At 43.8% G+C, this 16,217-nt stretch overlaps 1 protein-coding gene across 2 annotated transcripts in view; it reads right to left on the bottom strand.

Annotated features, from left to right (window-relative positions):
• USP33 (ubiquitin specific peptidase 33) overlaps positions 1–15,943 on the bottom strand; it is a 64,381-nt gene extending 48,438 nt beyond the window's left edge. The window contains exons 1-4 of one of the 2 annotated variants that reach the window (XM_056123751.1): positions 15,738–15,943; positions 3,182–3,313; positions 2,160–2,213; positions 521–583 (exon numbers count right to left, since the gene is read on the bottom strand). In XM_056123751.1, coding sequence (XP_055979726.1) covers positions 521–583; positions 2,160–2,213; positions 3,182–3,262 — 198 coding nt within the window. In that variant the 5' untranslated portion in view covers positions 3,263–3,313; positions 15,738–15,943. The remainder of the gene's footprint in view (positions 1–520; positions 584–2,159; positions 2,214–3,181; positions 3,314–15,737) is intronic. The other variant, XM_056123750.1, reaches the window with a different exon arrangement.
• Positions 15,944–16,217: the final 274 nt, after the last annotated feature.

Below are 16,217 nucleotides of genomic sequence, written 5' to 3'. Positions count from 1 at the left end.
AAACCCAGGGCCCACCAAACCCTCGCCTGCATGGCATGTGCTCCTACCACTTGAGCCACAACTCCAGTCCCAATCATTACTTTTTTGGGGGTCACACCCAGCGATTCCCGGGGTAACTCCCGGCTCTGTATTCAGGAATTACTCCTGGCGTTGCTCAGGGGTCCACATAGGCTGCCGGGAATAGAACCCGTGTCTGCCACATGCAAGGCAAAATGCTCTACCTGCTGTACTATCACTCCGGCTCCTCAATCATTACTCTCTTAATGACAATCTCATTCTAATACTGAACTTAGAAATACCCACTTCCCACAACTGTGAGAGAATAGAAGTAAAGAGTTAATTCAATATAAAGAAAAATAATTAATTATATCCAAAATTAACAAATATCATTTGTTTCCAACTTCTTTCAGGCTTTTTCACTTTTTTTTAACTCTTCTTCCCCCCCCCCCCCCCAACTCTTAACTCATCCTCCAGGTTTTTTTAAAAAAATATCTTTCATGAAAATTTTCTATATACATACCTGAGAATGTATGGTGCTATGATCCACTTGTGACTCACCGCAGCCAACATAAGAACATCTATCCTATAATTTCACAAAAAGAAAATAAGGCATAATGTATAATTTCAACGACAGCATTTAATTTGAATAAGGGTCACTCACACTGATGCTCTAGGAAGCACAGAAATGATGTTCAGCACTAATGCAGTATCAGGGGCCAATAGTACTGGGGGTCCGAGGGCAACATCTAGCAGTGTTCAAAGAACCTCTCAGTGCCAGAGAATGAATAAAGGGCTTTACTTGAAGGCATATGCCCAATTAAGTGAGTTCTTTTTGGTGATGCCAGGAACTAAAGCCAAAAACTTCCACTGAACCACATCTCCATCCTCTACAATTATAAATTTTTTTGGTTGCTATTTTTTAGATTTTGAGTCACACCCTGAGCAGTGCTCAGGGCTTACTCCTGGTTCTATGCTCATGAATCAATCACTCCTGACATTGTTTGGGGGACCATATTTAGTTCCGGGAATCAAACTGGAGTCAGCCACATACAAGGCAAGTAGTACCTTAACCCTAGTCCCATCTCTACAGTCCTACAATTCAGTTTTGATCAAGTGGGGGTTTTTTGGGTTTTTGTTTTGTTTTTTTTTGTTTTTTTGCGTCATACCTGGCGAAGCACAGGGGTTACTCCTGGCTCAGGCACTCAGTAATTACTGCTGGGGGTGCTCGGGGGACTATATGAGGTGCTGGGTATCGAGCCTGGGTTGGCCACATGCAAGGCAAACGTTCTACCTGCTGTGCTATCGCTCCAGCCCACTTAATCAAGTGTTTTAAAATAATGATTAAATGTTTGGGGGGAGGTGTTTTTTGGGTTTGGGGGGCATACTTAGCAGTACTCAAGGCTTACTTCTGGTTCACTTCCAGCAGGGTTCAGAGAACCATGAAAGTGCTGAGGATCAAACATAAATCAGTTGTGTGCTAAAGCAAGCTCCTTACCCACTGTACTATCCCTCTGGCCCTAAATGACCTTTTTTGGGTTTTTTTTTTTTTGGCTTTTTTTTGTTTGTTTGTTTTAGGACCACTCCTGGCTCTGTGCTCAAAATTACTCCTGACACTGCTCAGGGGACTATAAAGGATACAAGGGATTAAACCCAAGTCAGCACGTGTTAAGATAAATACTGCACCCACTGCACCATCGCTCCTGCACCCCTAAATGAGTTTTTATACTGAGTAATTTTAACCAAAAGATACTAAACAAAAATAATAAAATCAGAATATCTCTAAGCTAAACACTATGTCACTTTTTCTATTGGGGGGGGGTTGGAGGGTGGGAGGCCATACCCAGTGATGCTCAGAGGTTACTACTGGCTCTGAACTCAGGAATCACTACTGGCAGGCTCCATGGACCATATGGAATGCCAGGGAGTCAACCTGGATTGGCCACATGCAAGCAAGCACTCTACCACTGAACCATCACTCTGGCCCCAACTATGTCACTTTTGATTAAAAAATTTATGATGAAACTGTAAAAGTTTAATTTTTGTCATAAAAAATGATTTTATTACAGCATGCTTATGGTAATTATTTAAATTTTTAAAACCTTATTATTCAGATATAAATTTTTACAGTATCAAAATTTTGAGAAGGAACATATACATACCTCCAGGCATGCCCAAAGATTTGGTCCTCTAACTTTGCAATCTTGACAAGTGCCCTATGAAAGGAAAATCACAAACATCATTACCACTTTCTGACACCATTAAATAGCATAATTCACTAATACTATCACAAATAAAGGGCTCATGGACATAGCAATCTAACAATTTATAAAATTAATAAAACAATGGGCAGGAGCGATAGCACAGCGGGTAGGGCGTTCGCCTTACAAGCGGCCAACATGGCCGACCCGAGTTCGATTCCTCCGCCCCTCTCGGAGAGCCCGGCAAGCTACCGAGAGTATTCGATATGCCAGACACAGTAACAACAAAGTCTCCAATGGAGACGTTACTGGGCCCGCTCGAGCAATAAAACAATATGTGAGGTAGTACAGGCATCAAGGAAAACGCTTTGCATGGGGCTGGCTCTGCTAGGTCAATTCCTGGCCCTATCACCCCTTATACTACCTCTCCGGCTCCAGAAAATTGTCTTTTTTTTTAAGGGGGAAAGGGCCACATCCAGCAGTGCTCAGAGTTTACTTTTGGCTCTGAGTTCAGAGGTCAGTCATGGTGGTGCTCTAGGGACATATGGGATGCCACATGCTTGAGCCCAGGTGTGCCGTATGCAAGAGAAGCACCCTACCACTGTACTGTATCATCACTCTGACCCCCAATTTTTTATTTTTTAGTTTTTGGACCACACAGAGCAATGCTCAAGGGTAATGCCTGACTCTGCACTCAGGAATTACTCCTAGCAGTGTTCAGGATGCCAGGGATCACATCCGAATCCGCAGCTTGCAAGGCAAGCAGGCTACCTGCTGTACTATCACTCTGGTCCCCAAATATTTTTTTCTTGCTCTGATTATTTTTATTAAAAAATTTTTTAATAGTGAGACATCATGAGGTACAGTTGCAGACTTACACATTCTCTACCAGTGCCCATTTCCCACCACCACGGATCCCAGGATCTCTCCCACCCCCCCCATCCCAAATATTTTTTAAGGAAGGAAAAATTCCTGGATCTTACATGAGACTTTTGTATTAAATCTTCTTTTGTTATTTCACCAACTGAATCCAAATGTGGACAGTGATTTCGGAAAGTTGACATTTTGTTCAAAACTTTTTCATGTTTCCCAAGGCTTTCCAAATGAGGTAATACCTATAGGAAAATTGTCAAAAGTTAGTTTCAATAAAAATAACAAAATAATTAAAATTATGTTGTAATTTTGCCCTATAAAACAGTATGTTTCCAAACTTCATGTTTAACAATATAGCTATTTCTACCTACTGGATACTAGAACACCTCCCTCACCATTACTCTTAGTTCTGACAATCAAAATCACTAGATTGTAGAAGTATATGTCTGAGGGTACAGAATTTCCTAAATTGAGAAACACTTTATTATGATCCTTTCAATAATTATGTGGTAGGTATTATTATCTTCATTTGCATGTAAGAGTAGGAGGCAAATGACTTAGTAATATTAGTATTTTGCCACGTCAAGATTTGAATGCCTGTATATCTTCGGGGGGGGGGGAGTAAAGGGGGTTACGCTTAGCAGTGCTCAGGGGCTATTTGTGACTCTGTGTACAGAAATGAACCCTGGCAGTTCTCTGGAGACAATATTCAGTGCGAAGATTCAAACCAGAGTCAGCAGGATGCAAGGTAAGGGGCTTAAATCCTTGCAGTATCTCTGCAGCCCCAATACCTATTATCTTATATGCAAAAGCAAGTCCTCTGAAACCAAAAAAATATGAGAATACCAGTATAATCAAAATGACACACTTAATTTATGTGGTTTTAAGGATAAAATGAAGGGTCTTGTTGAGTAGGTATGTGTGTTTGTGCACATACACAAAGTGTGCACGTGTATACATAAAATTTTACTAGGCACTCTGCAGCATCCCTTCATAGTATATTTTTGTTTCCAGTATGACCAGAAAGATCTCCTATTTCCCACCCAAAATCTACAAGTTTTCCTAAAGAGAGTTATGAGAATCAGGGAGGCATAGATGGCTAGAACTCAGGTTAGAATCCACAGGACAGATAAACAAGAGAGGAAAGAACTGAGTAGACAGCAAATGAACTCTGATTAAAACACCCTAAACTGAGGAATTAACTGCTGGAAAGCAATTAAATTCAGCAAGTCCTCTCTCAGGAGGCTGACAGCTTTTTGAAATCTGCAACTTTAATGCAAATTGTATAAAAAGTAGGTCCCTTAGTAACTTTTCATTCAAAGCCAGCTGAGATTTCCTATTCCTCATATCTAACAATGAAATTATGATTAATAAAACATTATTCAACTGTAATTAAAACAACTGTCACAGTAGACATAGATCTCGATGTGTTTCTACCAGGCAAAAGTAAAAACTTTAAAACATCATGGATGGGGGGGGAGGGATATTATCCTGGTGGTGGAAAATGGGCACTGGTGGAGGGATGGGTATTTGATCGTGGTATGACCGAGATCCAAGCACAAAAATTTGTAAATCTACAACTGTACCTCATGGTGTTTCACTAATAATAATAAAAAAATAAAAAATAAAATACTTTAAATGACAAAAAAAAAAAACATCATGGAAGGGGCAGGGATATTGCAGAGGCTAGAGACCCCATCCCTTGTACCAACAGGAGTGGTCCTAGTAGACCCCAGCACCCCAAGACTGCATAGTCGAAACAGCAACACAACCTCAGGACCCAGCACTGAACTGTCCAGTCAACTGGACAAGCATTACTAGGAGTGGCCCCCAGGTCTCTGAGCACAACTAAGGAGTCAATTCCCCCTCCCCCAAGTACAAATAGAACAGACTTGCCAGAAGAGTACTGCCTTCATTTCGGGAGGAAGGAAGGGGAGAAATCCCTAAAATATACTTTGACTCTTGTCTTAAAACTCAAAAGCTAGGGGGCCAGAGAGGCAGATGAGTGGGTAGCGCATTTGCCTTGTACACAGCCAACCAGGGTTCAATCCCCAACGTCCTATATGGCTCGCTAGAGCACCGACTGGTATTATTCCTGAGCAGGTATATTTCTAGAGCTCAGAGCCAGGAGAAATCCCTGAGCGCAGCAAGGTGTTGCCCCAAAACAAACAACAACAACAAAATCACACCTTCGAAAGTTAGTCTTATAGGACCAATCTATTTTCAAGAAATTGAGCTGTGTCCCACAAGAACACAGCTGATGAGCACTTAAAGGAATGGAAAAACTTAGCAACTGACATGGTTAAAGAAAAAAAAACACAATGTCTGGAATCCAATCGTCTAAGACATACTAAGAAGTGATACAAGTATGAGAGAGACCCAGAGTTCCTTCAAGGAAGACGGCTCAAATAATGGAGACCATGCTTTGCATTCAGGAGCCCAGATTTCCTAGTTATCCCTGAGCATAGACCCAGGAGTAAGCCTTGAGCTCAGTGGATTTGTTCCTGGTATCCCATATCGTCCCCCAGCACTGCCAGGAGTGATGCTGGAAGGTACCAGGTGGAGCCCTAGAGCATCACTGGGTGTGCCATTCCACCCAGAGTCAGCAGTACAAAACAAAATCACAGATTTTTGGCTTTGTTCTATTTTTCCTTTCTTTTCTCTTTTTCTTTTATTCACAGTTTACTCCTCTCTGCTCAGCTATCACTCGTGGCAGTTCAGGGGTCCATATGTGGTGCTGGGTCGGCTACATGCAAGGTAAGCAACCTACCTACCATATTTTGTTTGTTTGTTTGTTTGTTTGTTTTTGGAGGGTGGGGACAAACCCCCCGCTGTGCTCCCGGTTCTATGCTCAGAGATCACTCCGGGCAGTACTGGGGGACAATATGGGATACCAGGAACAAATCCACTGAGCTCAAGGCTTACTCCTGGGTCTATGCTCAGGGATAACTAGGGCAGTACCGGGGAACTACATGGGATACCAGGGATCAAACCAGGGTGGCAGCATGTAAGACAAGTCTCTAAAACCTCTATTCTACCTCTCTAGTCCCAAATATATTTTAAATTTGGTTAAATCACTTTATCATCTGAACCATTTTAAGTGTACAGTTCAGTAGCATGAAGTACTACCACCATTTACACTGTTGCGTGACTAATCTCTGAAACTCTTTTCCTTCTACAACCATTAGAGAAACTCTCCATTCCTCCCTCCTCCAACCAGCCTCTGGCAATCACCATAGTACTCTGTGTCTCTAAAAATATGACTATTGAGAGATGACTCTGGACCTTGCGCCAAGCCAATTTCACCGAGGTGCCTCAGACAGGAGCAGGCGTGATCCCTCCACCTGCCCCCTATGAATTCCGGTGGCCACAAACCTCCAGAACCCAATGAAAAACCCAGGTGCGTGGGATTAGTGACTGCAAACTCCAAACCTCAAAGGATTAGGGACTAGATGCTCCTTCCCATCTCCCCACCCCTACGGGGTCCTGGATGTCATGCCCACAAACTGACTCCAAGTGCCATTTAAGCGCACTTACAACCATGACCCAGAGACTCACAAATGAACCTCGGAACAGAGCAGTTCGCTGCAGAGATGTCTCCAGATCCCAATTATTTTAAATTTTACAATTCCAGGAGCAGCCATGCGACATCTCCTGCTATTTATAACAAGCAATAAAAAATAAATTATCTAGCATCTACCTGTGGGGCGGGCTTAAGTGGTAGTGGGAAAATTCAAAATCAGGGTGGTGGAAAGGTGTAATGGTGCTGGGATTGGTGTTGAAATACTGAATGTAATCAACTACTATGAACAACTATTTAAAAAATGATTATTTTTGGGATCTCATAAGTAAAAACAGAGTCTTTTTGTGACTGGCATTTTGTGTTTTGTTGAGGGAGGGTTTGGGCCATCCCCAACAAAGTGCTGGAGGGGGGCTACTCCTTGCTCTGTGCTCATGGGACATCTCTGTAGTGCTCGGGGGACAATAAAATGCCCAGGATCAAACCCTGGTCAGCCACATGCGAGTCAAGTACTTAACTCCTGTTTTATCTCTCCAGCCTTGATTGACTTTTTGTATTTACATAACCTCCTCTTCTTATAGTAGGATCAAAATTTTCTTCCTGTGTCAGTTTGAAAAACAACCCATTATGTGTATATACCACATTTTATTTACCATTCATTCGTCACTAGACACTTGGATTGCTTCCAGTACTAATTATGAATAATGCCAGCATGAACATGGTATACAAATATTTTCAAGTACTTGCTTTCAATTGTTGGCTACATACTAATGTGAAATCACCGAATCACATAGTCATTCTCCTTTTTTGCAGAAGGGAGGACTGGAATCACAAACAGCAGCGCTTGGGGCTTCTTCTGACTCTATGCGCAGAGATCACTCCTGGTGAGGCTTAGGGGACCCTAAGTACTGCGTATCGAGCCAGGATGGGTTGTATTCAAGGTAAGTGCCTTCACTCATGAACTATCTCTCTAGCCAATTTTTCGATGCTGTTATTTTGTTTGGAGGCTACACCTGGTGATGCTCAGGGGTTACTCCTAGTGGTGCTCAGTGCTTGGGAGACAATGTGGGATGCCAGGGATAGAACCCAGCTCAGCTGTTTGCAAGGCAAATGCCCACCTGCTGTACTAGAGCTCTGACTCAAATCCTTTTATTTTTAATTATCTTTTTGAAATTAGAAATAATCTTAATGAACTTTATCAAATGCTTTCTCAGTAGCTTCTGATGGTCCACTACATTCCTGCTTCATTTAGTCATAGACCCTATCACGTTAACAGACTTGAAATTACTGATCTCATTCTGATAGATCAAAATGCACCATTACTGCTGCTTCATAATGAGATTCTACTGAATCTGAGAGACAGCAGATAGTACAACAAGGAAGGCACTTGCTTATACATAGCCAAACTGTAAAATTTACAGTCCTTCAAACCGTACTAGAAGTAATTCCTGAGTGCAGAGCTAGAAGTACACCGTGAGCCCAGTCGGGTGTAATCCAAACACACAAAAAAGTAAGCATTTGCCTTGTATGCAACCAATTCCAGTTTAATCCCTGCCACCATATATGATTCCTCAAAGCACAGTTCCTGCTGGAGAAGCGTACTGTGAGAACTAATGTCAAGGAGTCTGAGCTGCTGGGTCCCTGGAGAAAGCCCTGAGCACTGCAGAGTATGGCCCCAAACAGGGACAAACAGAAACATTTTAATACCAATAGTTTAAAAATACTTTTCTTTGGTTGGAAAAAAAAAAAAGCTAATGGCTACCTTTTCTATACTTACCATAGAAGAATACTGCGACCCCACAAAAATTTAAGTAACTAATAAATAATATGAGTGAAAAGTTTTTTTTAAAAAAAAAAGAAAGAGCTTAAAGTTTGAAATCAATCTATAATGTTCTGGAGACTTTTAGTTTAAGAGGCCTACTGCAAAGAACTTTAAAAGAACTGTTTCCTGTCCTTTAAACAGATACTTTGTTAAATATTGAATTGAATTGAATATGCCAAACACAGTAACAACATATCTCACCATGGAGACAGTTACTGGCCCGCTAGAGCAAATCGATGAACTATGGGAGGACCGGGTCACCATGTGTCACTTTGTTAAATACAAATTCCTTCAGATTTTCAGACAGCTCTCACAGTTCTGTAAATCCTCTCCTAATCATTTAAAATATTCATTGAGACCATGGGCTGGAGTGATAGCATAGCAGTAGGGCATTTGCCTTGCGTGGTCCGCCTGGCGGAGCCTGGTTCGATTCTTCTGCCCCTCTCAAAGAGCCCGGCAAGCTACCGAGAGTATCTCGCCCTCACGGCAAAGTCTTGCAACCTACCCATGAAGTATTCAATATGCCAAATGCAGTAACAAGTCTCACAATGGAGACTTTACTGAGCCTACTCGAGCAAATTGATAAACAACGGGATGACAGTGCTACAGTGCACTGAGACCATAACATAGAAAAAGATAGTCAAAGGTCATGGATGTGATTCAAAGGTCTAGAGTCACTTGTCTTTCACTTTAGTACTTTTATTTGCCTCTTCCCAGAAACATGTCTCAACCATAACAGTCTAATTAATGAAACTCTTAAGTATATTATAAAGGCCCTCCCGTTGATCATCGATTTGCTCGAGCGGGCCCTGTAACGTCTCCATTGGAGACTTTGTTGTTACTGTGTCTGGCATATCGAATACATCACGGGTAGCTTGCCAGGCCCTGCCGTGCGGGCAAGATACTCTCGGGAGCTTGCCGGGCTCTCCGAGAGGGGTGGAGGAATCGAACTCAGGTCGGCCATGTTGGCTGCGTGCAAGGCAAACGCCCTACCGCTGTGCTATCGCTATTATGAGAACTCTATAGTCTTCTAACTGATTTTTCTATTTGGCAATCTAGCTGATTCTGGAATCTGTAATTGACATGCCATACTTAAGCATACAGAAGCAGAGCTCCAGTCTGGCAACCCTGAACTCTAAATAAAATCCTTTAACTGAGATTTGGAAATTCATTAATGACTATTCCCTATAAAATGAAAAAAAGGGGGGGGGGGGCTTGGGGAATATAACAGTGGCTAGGGTGCTTGCCTTGCACGCAGCCAACCCAGGTTTGATTCCCAGAATCCCATATGGTCCCCTGAACACCGCCAGGAGTAATTCCTGAGTGCACAAGTCAGGAGTAACCCCTGTGCATTGCTGGATGTGACCCCCCCCCCCAAAAAAAAAAGAAAAAAAAGGGAAAAAAAATCTGTTCAATAGTGATAAAGTGTAGTCAACTGTGGATGTATCTATTGTAATTACAACATATAAACACTAGTGGGAGGGAGAGTGGGAAGGGAGGAAAAAAGGAAGAAGGAAAAAAGAACAAGAATGAAGAATGTTTCAATCCTAATCAGATCCCAGATTTGGGCTTTTGTTTGTTTTATTTTAGAGTATTCCTCATTCCTGGTTGTGCTGGGTGGTAGTCATTTACATCAATATTGGCTCAGGGTTCCATGACGTGCTAGAATTCAAGTCAAGGTCTCACATATACAAGTTCTACCACTCAACCACCTCCTCAGCCCCCAGCCCAACACTTCCCAATCACTGACTATGATAAAAAGTGCTCAAAACAACTGGTGATAATTTTTTTGTGTTAATTCTGTGCAAAATGGAGGACTAACAAGTGCATAGTGTCAAGAGACTAGTTCAAAACACTTTTGTATATTATATAGAAAGATGGGAAAACAAATGTAACCACCATATTCAAATAAGAACCACTCTAACAAATTGTTTTAAATCAGAATATTAATGAGTATAAAATTGTTTGAAATATTCATTTAAGCCTATACTGAAAATAATAAATATTCCTCCTTCAGGATTTTATAGTCAAAACCTGTAAGAGTTTTATTTTGGACTGGAGAGACAGTACAGTGGATAAGGCATTTGCCTTTGATATGCTGACCCCAGTTCAAATCCCAAAAGCACCACTGGGAATGAACTCTGGAATACAGAGCCAGGAGTAAACCCTGAATATCATCAGGGGAAGGAAGGAGGGACAGAGGTAGGGAGGAAGGGAAGGAGGGAGGGAGGGAGGGAGAGGGGGAGGAGAGAGGAGGGGGGGAAGAGAGGGGGGAGCGAGAAAGAGAGAGAGGAAGAGGAAGGGAGGGAGTAGAATGGGAGAGAAAAAAAGGGGAAGGGGAGGGGTGAAGGGTGGAAGAAGAATGGGCCTAATTTTATGACACATCCTGTCCTATATTTAGAGCACATTACCATATTTCAGGATTGTGCTGGGACCTGTAAATACAGAAACTAATTAAGTATGGGCAAGACTATAAATTGAGTGGGGTAGCAGCACCATTCCAACCTCAACATTTCTATATGAATGACATCATCCACATTCCTCTTCATCCACAGTCTCTTATACTCTGTGATTCCTTTATTCTCCTGACATAACTAATCAAATCAATAAATTTCTGCCAACCCTACTCATTCACAAATTATAAGACTTCAAAAACCTGAGACTATTGTATCTTAGATTCATTCCCTCTTCACTACCTATATTCTCTCAGTGACCTCCCCCACTTTTTTTTCCGATACCCATGGATGCTCTGGGATCACTCCTGGCAGGCTCAGGGACCATATGGGATGTAAAGATCAAACCCGAGTAGGCCACCGGCAAGGCAAGCACCTTAGCCACTGTACTATCCCTCCAGCCCTGCTGTGACCAAATTCTACTGCATGTTTCTGTTTTTACTACTTTGCCTCAATGTACATTCCTTCCCAGCCACCTAAATTAAGGCTATTTTTCACCCTTATCTTTCTAAATTAAATTGTTCTCAGTGCAAATTGTTAAATAATTCAAGTGAGCTATTTAATGAGAATACCTGTAAGCAGACAAAGTTCGTATCTGAGTCTGTATCTACTTGGTTTAGCATACTTCACTTGTAGCTGGAATGGAACATTACCAAGAACATTCACAGCTTTCCACCTCAACTAATTTGCTGTTCTAAATTCTCCAAGTACTTCAGGAACTACCTCAAGCCTCACCAAAGCTACTGAAATACTTGCATCATTTCAGAGACAATCTCAATCAATGAGGAATAGAAGTAGGTAGAAAAACCTCTCCAACTAGCCTTCAATCTGATAGGGCAATTCTGAGGCAATTCTCCAGAAATTCCTAGATGTTAATCACAGGATTAAGTCCTCAGTTGCCTATTCATTACTGGCTTTCTTCTCTTTCCTAATTATTACTCCATGCAGTGTACTTCCTGGCTCCTTACCTGTGCCCATGCTCTTATCTCAAGGGCTGCTTTCTAAATAGCATTTCAGAAAAAAACTATAAGGATCACAAAAGAAATGCTGTCAACGCCTAACTTAATCCAAAACTACCTGAAGTTTCCTAATCTCAATCTTTCGCTCCCATCAAGTAAATTTGCCCTGAGCTTACGTAGATCACATACCTCTTCTAATCTCCAACTGGAGTCTTTCATAATTTACCTTCTGCATCTCACGTTACTAACATGTGTAAATCATAAATTACTATCAACTAAAGGGCTCTACAGATCCTTTCCCATATACAACTTGTACTTTTCTAAGAACTAAATTATCAGTTCATTTTAGAAATGGCATGTCCTATTTGCCTCACTCATCTCAAACATCATCTCTACCAAGACCAGATCACATGTTTCCCCACATCTAAATTCCTGTCATTGAGGACTGATCTCGGAGAGACGCTGGCAGTTGAGTTATCCCAGGTGGGTCTGGCTGTCCCAGGGCCAAAACCTCCGAACCCTCAGCGAGATGAGGCAGACCAAATCCCCCACCATGCCACAGGCCCAGCACTCCACCAACACACATCTGGCTCCCACTTCTTGCCAGAGAAATGGCCCAACTTCACACCTGAACTCAAAGACATGCCAGAGAAGACATCTACAGTTCATTGTGCCAGCTCCAAAGTCCCTGAAGCATGCAGCTGCATAAGCAGCATTGCAACACCTCCAAACTGCACAGAGCCCACAGCACAGAAGAAACAGAAAATTATATGGGAAAAATAGCAGAGGCCCACTAAACTCCATGAGTGAAAACAATAACACAAGAGGCCCGACTAGCATCTAACAGCTCAATAAATCCCCAGGCCATAGCTTAAGCAACACCATTACCAGATAAATGTTGTAACAAGCAATATAAATTAATTTGTGCCTTCTAAGGGAGCAGGCTGGGATGTTGGGGGGGAGGACTAGTAATACTGGTGGTAAGAGGTAAGGGCACATTGGTGATGGGACTGGTGTTGGAACAGTGAATACCTGAAACAACTGTAATTCATGGTGTTTAAATAAAGTTTTAAAAATAAACAAAATAGGGGGCTGGAGCGATAGCACAGCAGGTAGGACATTTGCCTTGCACTGGGGGGGGGGGGGGGGGGGGGGTGTGTCACACCCAGCAATGCACAGGGTTTATTCCTGGCTCTGCACTCAGGAATTACCCATAGTGGTGCTCAGGGGACCATACAGGATGCTAGGAATCGAGCCTGGGTCGGCTGAGTGCAAGGCAAATGTCCTACCTGCTGTGCTATTGCTCCAGCATCCCCCCACCCATTCCATTTTTTTTTTAAAAAGTTTTATTCTTTTCATTCTTCCAAAGGGCTTTCCTGGTTAGATTCAAAGATACTGACTTTTCTAAAGTAACTTTTCAAGGTTCTATCTTTTCAGACACATCTTGTTTTTTTAAATATGAGCTCTAACACATAGTATATTAAACTAATTGTTCTCACCCATGAGATTATCAAAGCTATCCACTTTGTTAAAATGCCTGCAATCACATGTAGACTTTTTTTAAGTTTTAAAATTATACTAAAGAAGGTACTACAGAGTAAGTTCTGAGCCCTGCCAGGTGTGGCCCAAAAACCAAAGAAAACAGACTGCAGGGGAAAATCTATTTAAGAAAGAGGGAAAGAACAGACATCCCCATAGGAATGCAGTGTCCAAGGGAGGAATGCCCCATCCCCCTCCCTTTTTTAAGAGATGAAGAGGTTTTATATTTAACACCAAAAACCTTTCACCATCATATACTTCATATTCTTGCCAAGAATCCAGACTGTCATTATGTATAGTACAGTGTTCCAATATGTCTGAATTGTAATATACGTCAAAGGTTAGTCCCACAGATTAATTCAGGCTTTAAGGACATTCTGATGCTTACACAATCTTGAAATGTGTCAGTCATGGGAAAAGATTTTTCCTTCTTAGCATTCCTAACTCAAAGAATTGGCATCAAGATCTAACAAGATCGTCTATGTGAAAAGTCACTGAAAAAGTCCTCAAAAAAACATACATGTGAGAATTACCTTAATTTCAAATATTTGATGTATTTACTACAACCTAAATAACGGTGTCATGTTATTCACATATTGATAGGTTATACAGAGCACATAAAAAATAAAGGGAAAACTGGAAATACACGAGATTTAAAAAAATCTAATAGATAAGCCCTTCTGCATCTGGTAAGTCAAACATTCTGTACTGCCTTTTCTTTTTCAATCATTCCAAAATTAACGAGATAAACTAAAGCTCCTGGCACAAAGTAAATATGACTGTTTCTTAAAATTAGTATAGTCTTTCAAAAAAATAAATAAAATAAAATAAAATCAGTATAGTCTTTCAATAAGATTCCTAAGTTTTCCCCGTATTTACATGAAGCAGCATAAATTCACTAATAATATTTTAATTAGTTTAGACCAATCTATTATTTGATACAGTCAAACCTTTACGTATGATCATGATTCTCAAAACCAGAGAAAGAACTGGGACGATCTCGATGGCTTCTGGAAACAGATTTTTTTTCCCCTTAAAGGAAAAATTATGGGATTCTATTTTAAGTCTTTGATTCTATACATGAAGCCAAAAGTCTAGATATCTTCCATGATAAGGCGCATCCTTGGATAAGATTCTATACTCCTTGCAGAGGGTTCCATTTACCAGGCCTTAAGAGCGACCCAAGAACGTAAATCCCTAACACACTCGAGTGTCAAATCCCGTAGTAGATTCATCTGGCAGATCAACCTGCACCTGGAAATGATTAAACGAAGGGCACCGAGGAGTCGGGAAAGCTGACAGAGAAAAGATGCGGAGAAACCCAAGAGTACGGAAATGAAGTGGGGGTGAAAAAAAACAAAAAAAAGCTGCAGGTGGAGAGGCTGCAGAAAAAGATAGAGTGGACTACAAGAACCGAAGGAAACACGCCAGAGCCCAGGACGCCTAGATGTCCGCGAACATCCCGAACGAGGAAAATAACGGGGCCCCGGGGAGCGCACGGCTCACCCCACCCGCGCCGCAGAGCGGAACCCAGAAGCCCGAGACGGCACGCCGTGGGGCTCTCGGCCGCCTGCAGCCCCCCAGTCCGAAACCCGGGCGCCCCGCGGGGCCCCGCCGCTCCGCAGGGGCGCCCCCTCGGAGGCCCCCCCCCCCCCGCGCACCGCCGACCCCGACGCGCACCGCCACCCCAGCAGCCCAGCCGCGCCGCGGCCTTCCCGCCCGCGCGTCCCTGCGCACCCGGGACGGAGAAATCGAGGCCCGCCGGCGCGCAGCTCCGAGAATGAAAAGAGACTGGGGGCTCCACATACATACACACACATACATAACATACACACGCACGCACGCACGCCCCCCCCATACACACCTAGGGCACATACACACCCCTAGAGCACACACACAGGGGGCACACACACCCAGAGCGCGCGCGCACACACACACGCACACACAGGCATCCCCAAGACACACACGCACGCACGCCCAGGACACACACGCGCACACACGCACCCCCAGGGCACACACACGCACACACACGCACACACATCCCGAGGGGCGCCCGCCCGCCCACACATACACACACACACACACCCTATGAGGCGGGGGGGGGTACATACACACACACACACACACACACACAGGGTGGGGTGGGCCACACACACCCAGAACGGGGGAGCCCCCCCCCACACACACCCAGGACGGGGGGGGCCACACAGACAGACACCCAGGGCAGGGGAGACCGCACACACACGCACCCCCCAGGGCACACAACACACAACACACACACACACACACACACACACACACACACACTCCCAGGAGGGAAGGCTGGGCGCCCTTTGGCCCCGCGCCCCTCCCCGGTCACTCCGCCGCGCTCACCTCCAGCGCCGTCGCCGCGGGCTCCGCCAGCGCGCCCAGGAATGGCCAGAGGCCGTGCTTCCCACCTACTGCCCCGCTTTTTCCTTCCAGGCCCCTCGAAAGCCGGCGGCGCCGCCACCCGTAGAGCCGAAGGAGCTGATCCGCAGCGCCGCAAGGTCCCCGCCTCCCACACCGGCCACTTCCCGCAGCAGCCCGGGCTCCTTCCGGTGTGTCCCGGGAAGCCGCAGGCGCCTTCGCGGCGCGGGAGGGGCGGGGCTTCCCGGCCAGCCGGGCCCGCCCTCGGGGCGTGGCCTCGGCGGCCCAGCCCAGGTGCGCAGACCCAGAAGGAGCTGGACTGAGAACCGGGAGAGTGATACCGGCGTTTGTGTGTGCAAGGCATTTCTAGGCTTTGGGCGCTTTTTATTTTGTTTATTTATTTATTTTTATACATTTCCCTCTCTCCAACCTGTGTTCCCCCCCATCACACTACACAATCATGAG

The sequence above is a fragment of the Sorex fumeus genome, unplaced genomic scaffold, assembly GCF_029834395.1.
Source record: "Sorex fumeus unplaced genomic scaffold, SorFum_2.1 ptg000047l, whole genome shotgun sequence".
Lineage (NCBI taxonomy): Eukaryota > Metazoa > Chordata > Mammalia > Eulipotyphla > Soricidae > Sorex > Sorex fumeus.
The sequence above is the reverse complement of the archived record's forward strand: the minus strand, read 5'-3'. Positions and strand labels throughout refer to the sequence as shown.